This window comes from Juglans regia, chromosome 2, assembly GCF_001411555.2.
Source record: "Juglans regia cultivar Chandler chromosome 2, Walnut 2.0, whole genome shotgun sequence".
Lineage (NCBI taxonomy): Eukaryota > Viridiplantae > Streptophyta > Magnoliopsida > Fagales > Juglandaceae > Juglans > Juglans regia.
Genome location: NC_049902.1, coordinates 20,282,635 through 20,290,057, shown reverse-complemented (window position 1 = coordinate 20,290,057; position 7,423 = coordinate 20,282,635). Strand labels below are relative to the sequence as shown.

General features: G+C 33.0%; 1 protein-coding gene across 2 annotated transcripts; it reads left to right on the top strand.

The window, feature by feature from the left end:
- The first annotated feature begins 1,772 nt into the window (after positions 1-1,772).
- Positions 1,773-5,111, top strand: LOC109017724 (flavonoid 3'-monooxygenase CYP75B137-like). Of its 2 annotated transcripts, XM_035686863.1 has the most exons (4): positions 1,791-1,866; positions 3,210-3,709; positions 4,022-4,162; positions 4,281-5,111. In XM_035686863.1, the coding sequence occupies exons 2-4, from the start codon at positions 3,218-3,220 to the stop codon at positions 4,911-4,913; spliced, it is 1,266 nt and encodes a 421-aa protein (XP_035542756.1). In that variant the 5' UTR covers positions 1,791-1,866; positions 3,210-3,217; the 3' UTR covers positions 4,914-5,111. The 2 variants fall into 2 exon arrangements, with proteins under 2 accessions (XP_035542755.1, XP_035542756.1); XM_035686862.1 differs by having other exon boundaries at positions 1,773-1,866; positions 3,210-4,162.
- The last annotated feature ends 2,312 nt before the right edge of the window (positions 5,112-7,423 follow it).

Below are 7,423 nucleotides of genomic sequence, written 5' to 3'. Positions count from 1 at the left end.
TTAGTATAGTTATATATTAGTATTAGTTATAAACTATATATTAGTATTAGTTATAAACTATATATTTAATATTATTATTAGTTATAAACTTATATATTAGTATCAACATTTTTTGTAATAATTTATAAATTATAATATGAAATTATTTCATATATGAATATGTATAATATATATATTATATATAAAAATTTCACATATAAATTTATAACTATACATTATATATAAAACTTATATATACAAATATTATTTTTATATATTTTTTATCAACCGGTCCGGTCCAAAAAATCCTAAAACCGGAACGGGATCGATTCCGGCTAGTTTTCACATTTCAAGAACTGGTCCCAGACTGGACTGGTTCAAAATAGGTAAAACCGGTCTGGTCGGGACCGATTTTTCGGTTTGCATTTACACCCCTAGTTATAACGTACCTGGCCTTTCAATGACAAGAACCACCTAATGCTAATAACTTATGTTGTAATAACCTTTTCAAGATTTATAAAATAGACAAATTTCCCTTTAAAATGTTGAAAAAGTTCCTCATCGATCCAAAGACCAAGACATTATAATAATCTTATAATTTTCTAGAAAAGAATTATAAATATATAGAATATAGTTTATAATTTTTCCAAATATAGCCAAATCTAATAAAAATTTGAATTTCTCTGGCAAATTTAAAATTTTTGCTTTAAAAATTCTAAAAGTCAAAAGTTATATATTAAAAAAAAAAACTCATGGTATGTAATCCTTTTCTATTCTTCTTTTGAATCTCCTTCAAAAAATTTTTTATTTTTTTTAAACTTATATGTTTCATGCATGACTTTTGTTTTTCTTTTTTCTTGTTCGTTCTCACATTGTCCATCTAGTTAAGGATAAATATTTTAATTTTTTTTTGTTGAAGAAGGAAAAGTACTACTATATATAAATGTATGTCATATGTTTCTAATTAAAATGGTTCAAAGTGATTTTAAGTGATCATCGGATATTTAAAATGCATACACATTATTCAAACCATCCAGGAAATTCTTTTTTGTGTCTGACCTCTATATTCTCTATGTCTTCTATCCTAAGTTTATCCATGAGCACTGTAACAATTTCCTAACCGTCGCAAAAAATCATTTAAGTTGTAGTGTTATAAATTGTCGGCTCAAATTAAAAGACGACTTGATACAATTTTGATAATCATGGATATCAAATCTTAATAAATGAAAAATAGATAAAATTACATGATATTCTCTAACACTTTTTTTTTCTCTTTTCGAAATTAGGTTTCTTCCTCAATCTCTAAATTATCGAAACTAAAATAGTGTAAACTCACATTTGAAAAAAATAATTCGTAATAATATTTGGAAAATGAAGGGGTATTAATGGGTAACTTTAAAATCTCTTAAATTTATTAAGGATTCTTTTATAGAGTTTAAAAAAAGTAGTAAATTTTTTAATTCTTTGGATGATATAATAATTAGTCAATTTTAAAAATATATTTTAAAAAAATAGGACCGTAAAAACACAGCCATGGCCTCGTGGTGGCTGCTCCACGGGTGGCTTTGCATGTATTTTATTATGCTTTATTTATTTATTTTTTTAAATATTATTATGAAGTCGTTTTTATTTTTTAAATCTTGAAGCTGTGTTTTTAGTTGTATATTTGTTTGGGATTGAAAGCAATATCTTTGACTCAAAAGATTATTTGACTTTGGAGAAAGTAGCTAGACTGAGAAGCAAATAATTCAAGACTTCAGTCTCTATATAAGAAGGCGTGCTGAAACATAAGTACAGCAGAATACTAAAAGCTTGATCGGTCTCTATATTTTTAAAACTCTTGTTCTCAAAGAAGCTGTACGTGACTTTCATCCAAAGTTCCAACTTGTAAGTCTCTTCATTTATCAATTCTAAAAATATTTCCTCAAATCTTTTTACTTGTTTTCTTATGTTATTGTACTGTTTACATTTTGTATCCATACTTATAATACTCTATTAATTATCGTGGCTTTCAATATCTTTTCACAATCACTGACGATAAAAATAAGTGAATAATGCGATGGACAGTTAAAAAAATTTTCTTATCATATATATATATATATATAAGTCCCGCCAAAAACATCACATCATGGCCCTTTACTGCTCTAATTTCACAGTTTCTCAATACTATTATTATTTATAAACTATTAATTACTGTATTATTACTGGTCACTATTATTCACCGATCATTTAAAATATTCTTAGTATTCAAATGAAATCGTAATGCGTGTCAACTTTCTTAACTTGCAAAATTTGTCTAATTAAACAATATTCTTTAAATTATTAAATAAAGCTCTAAGACCACCTTAGTATTATTTTTTTTAATTTTTAATTTAATTTAATTTTTTTTCTTTTTCTTTTTTCCCTTTCAGTGGTTTAGTGTCGATAATAAATTTTGGAAATGATTCATGGAATATGATTTGTTATGTATTTCTTTATTTAGATGAATTTTATGAGATCAAAAGTCCATTTTCCTTGGATATCTAGATAAATGTTGAGAAGATGGAAATGTGTATTAATTATGGCTATGGGTATCAATGCAATTTTCAAATTGATTTTGTTACTAATCTATATACTTTGATACAAGTTAAAATGTTTATAAGATATAAATTCTTTCAATTTAATCCATTTAAATTAATTAAGCAAAACGGATTGATAAAGTTTGTTTGTGTTAATTCAACATATATAATCATTTCTTTTTTAGGTGCATGATCATTTTATTAAACGAATTATATAAGTGGTTACAGCGCGCGTACACACACATATATATATATATATATACATACACACACCACCAATTTGATATAATGAGTCATGCATGTTAAGATAATAAAAAGGGCAGATTAATTAAGATCGTCAAAATCATTATATATAGCACAAAAGAAAAAAAAAATATTTGAGCAAACCCGAACTCAACCCAAGAGACCCTTATTATCACTCCTAGTCCAGCTCTTCTGAACATGCAAAATATTTCAAAGTTAATTAAAAAAAAAAATACATTGTAAACGTACGTAGTCTAGGTTACGAAAATTTGAAACAAAGTTCTAAGTAAATTATCTGTGCTTAACACTGATAAATCTCATTCTATCTTCGTCCTTGCCTTCCAGGAGATGCTTCAACACAACTCACAAAAAATATATATTCCGTATTTTGACCCTTTTTTTTTCACATCGACCTACATTTGAATGCAGCTTCTGCGATGGGATGGTGGAAGTCTTATGCTGGTGATGAGAGATTTTCCAGTTCAACTCTCACTGTTTTGATAGGTATTTTTGCGGTGTTATGGTTGCTCTGGGCCATCAAGAAACAAAGAAAGGCTGCAGTACCTCCATTGCCACCAGGTCCTCGTGGCTTGCCAATAGTCGGGTACCTTCCGTTTATAGGTACAGAACTTCATATAAAATTTGAGCAATTGTGTGGGATCTACGGCCCCATCTATAAGGTTTGGTTTGCAAATAAGTTGTGCATTGTAATTAGCTCCCCCTCGCTAGTTAAAGAAGTTGTTCGTGACCAAGATGCATTATTCTCCAACCGTGATGTGAACAAAGCTGTACTTGCAATCACATATGGGGGAGTCGATATTGCTTTTTCCCCGAATGGTCCAAACTGGAAGATGTTGCGAAAGATGTTTGTGAGAGAGATGCTTAGTCCATCAAATCTTGATACTACCTTCACTTTACGCAGAGAAGAGGTAAGGAACACCATTAAAAATGTGTATGAAAAAATAGATACCCAAGTAGATTTAGGAGAACTGGCATTTGTGACGGCGATGAATGCCATCATGAACATGTTGTGGGGCGGCACGCTACAAGGGGAGGAAGGGGCTAAGTTTGGAGCTGACTTTAAGAATATGTTTTCGAATTTAATGTTGCTACTTGCAAAGCCAAATGTTTCGGACCTTTTCCCCGCATTAGCAAGTTTTGATTTACAAGGGATCGTAAGGGAAGTAAAGGGGATTTCCCAAAGCATTGACCGAGTACTTGATTATGTCATTGACAAACAGATGAAGAGTTTGGCCAAGGCCAAAGAAGATGGAAAGACAAAGACAGGACGAAAGGACTTTTTGCAAGTTCTCTTGGAAATAAAGGAGCAGAACAACGGTGCATATTCGATTAGCATGACCCAACTCAAGGCCGTGCTTTTGGTATGTATTTGTCCACTTTTCTACTTTTGTGTCTCAATTAAATTTTATTTTATTTTTATTTTTGTTTTTCAATTTTCAATTCAACTGATCACGAATCACCTTACTCATGTTTAAATAGGACATAGTGGTGGGTGCATCCGACACCATAACGACAATGTCGGAATGGGTGATGGCAAGGCTGATGAAACATTCAGAGACAATGAGAAAAGTCCATGAAGAATTAACAGAAATTGTGGGGATGGATAACTTAGTCGAAGAATCCCATTTGCCCAAATTACAGTATTTAGATGCTGTAATTAAAGAGACGTTTCGTCTGCACCCACCTTTTCCTTTCCTAGTACCTCGTACTCCAAGCGAATCTTGCATCATTGGAGGGTACCATGTACCCAAAGGTTCTAGTATTTTCGTGAATGTTTGGGCTATACAAAGGAACTCAAAGTATTGGGACAATCCATTGGAATTCATACCTGAGAGGTTTCTAAACGATGGTTATGGTAGAGTTGATTATTCGGGCAACAATTTTAAGTATTTTCCATTTGGGTCAGGGAGAAGAATATGCGCGGGTCTTACATTAGGGGAAAGGACACTCAAATACATCCTGGCTTCATTTTTGCACTCCTTCGAATGGAAATTGCCACTAGGTTCAAAGATTGATGTTTCAGACACTTATGGTGTGGTTACAAAGAAGAAGAATCCAACAGTTGCAATTCCAACTCCAAGGTTGTCCAAATCTGAGCTTTACACAGAATAGTACAATGTGAGAAATACACTTCGTTGCTTTTCATACCAATACAATGTATGAAGCCTCTATATGCACAATAACCAATTAGGTTGTGATGGTTCTCACTTCCTATTCTCTATAGTTGTGATGCAAAGAGGCTTATATTTACACTCTTTCTATCCAAATTTGCACAATTATTGGCCTATGAATAAAATCTTAGTTTGGCAATTCCTTTTCTTCTTATTTTGCTGCTAACTAACGTGGTTTTACAATAAACAAAGGTTTTTATGGGCATGCATTTTGTATTGTAATGTTCATATTGGAATTCTACTCTTAGAACCTCAAGCCCTTTCATTATAATTTATTTTGCAATTGGTAAAAGGGGAATTGTTTCTTTCATTAGTTGCCAACAACTTCTTTTACAACATAACACATATTTGGCTAATTTCTAGTGAGATTGATTCAAGATCTTTGAGAGCCAAGATATGTGACTTGTAAGACTCTTTCAACAATTCTAAATGGCTACTCATATGTAATTACCATCTTGTGAATAGACAACCTCACAACCTCTTCACTATACTTATGAGTTACAAGATTCCTCATCGTATTACCATCACTATCTCCAACCCCCTCCTTGGGTGTTGCCTCACCCACTAATATTTTTTGGTACTGATCCAAAGGCCCATGTTTATGAGGATTTATGGGACATGAAAGCAAATCATTTTGCATGGTTGTAAGATTCGATTCTCTTTGTGTGGCAAGCATACATCCAGCCACAATAATTACACTTAACCATACGCTCATCTACAAGACAACCCTCCACCTTCATAAAATGCTCCCAAACAATTGACAGATCCATACTCTTCCGTTTCTTAGGAAGTAGACAAGTACAATTGGTAGGAGCACTCAGGGGTCCTAATGTTTGGGTATCTCACAAATCATCTCTCAAGTTAATGGTCAGTTCATTTGAATCAACATCAATTGTAGTAGACAAAGAACCCATCTAACATGTTAATTACATAAATAATTACGAAACACAAAAAACTAAAAAAAGAAAGAAGAAAACAAAACAGAATACCGCATAACACAACTACAGAGTAGCTTGTTTGCAAGATGGCAATATCACAAGTCTAAGACTCTAATCTAGATTTTAGTTTACTCATCTTTCCATAATTTACATCAAAACAATTTCACAACACAATTAGAACATAATAAATTAACAATAATAAATTTTTTTCATGCAAAAAAAAAATACTAAACCAAGCATGTAGCACCCTCACAATGGGAAATAACTCTCGGATTACTATTCATAGTCTTAAAAATGTGCTCCAAAAATTTTATAATGCTTGTACAATAAACAAGTTAAACATCAAATAATAGGAAAAATTAATTATCAAACATCAAAACTGACCCTCATATATAGTATATATTACCGATTGTGTGGAATAGGTTGTAGGGGTGAAGGGAAATCAATTTTATGGGAGATGTAGGGATAAATGAACATCCGTGGGCCACCGGTGTAAAAGGACCAAGAATAGACTGTGAGAACTCGGAGAGATGAGAGTGAGATAGGTGGAATCATAGACAGAGGTGAATAGAGAAGAGATGAGTGAGAGAGCTTGGACGGTCGGTCAGAATGGATGCTAGCAGAGGGAGAGGCTGAGTGGCTTAAGAGAGGAGAGAGGCAGTGAGGCACGATGCACGGATGCAGTGAGAGACGAGACAACGTGAGATAGGAGTGAGAATCATAGATGAATAAGAGGGAAGGGAGGGGTTCAAGGTTATGAGGCCCTACCATAAAACATGTTTGGTGTATTAAACCAAACAGAATTGTTTGTTATTATTTTTTCCTAAAACGTAGTTATAAAACGTTACCGTTAGCTGACTTAAGTTAAATGGCTTCATTTTATTTAAGAATAAAATAAATAATATATTATATCTATCAATTAATTGGTTTGAACACGGTTCAAACTAGAATCGACCGACTTCAATTTCTAAGGTTTTTGACCCCTAACTGACCGACTCTCAACTGGTTTTGGCCAGCTCTTGGCTCTAGCAGCCAATTTCATCTGTTACTATTCACTCGTAGTACTTGGGTACCGAACCATGGCCTAGCAAACTATACTCTAGCTCTCACATCAAGTTTGAGGTGAATTTCTCAATCTGTGGACGCCACATCCCACGACTCAGAATGATTTATGAAGATTGGAGCCAAGGAGTACATGCACATCATCCCAAGTCGATCGCAAACTATAAGGATTTATGAAGATCTGTGCTAGGGGCACATCCTCTCAGCATCCCAAGTCGATCGTGGGCTCCTCATCCCTACAACTCGAAAGTGTTTTTGAAGATTGGAGGGTACGTTCCTCCGAGCCAGTAATGTGATTATTTAGACAATCCAAATTATAAGGGCATAGTATAGTGTTATGTAGAAAACCAAGCTAAGATAGATGCCATCGCTTCTAGTTTCATGTCGTAGGTATGTATGAAAATCTTGAAAGTCCTAGCAAAGAGAGACAATAGAGGGTTCAAAGAAGTAG

Excerpts from the sequence above, each read along its gene's own strand:
- LOC109017724 (XM_035686862.1), top strand. The coding sequence starts at position 3,218 with ATGGGATGGTGGAAGTCTTATGCTGGTGATGAGAGATTTTCCAGTTCA. Across the intron at positions 4,163-4,280 it reads AACTCAAGGCCGTGCTTTTG|GACATAGTGGTGGGTGCATC; the intron begins GTATGTATTTGT and ends ATGTTTAAATAG.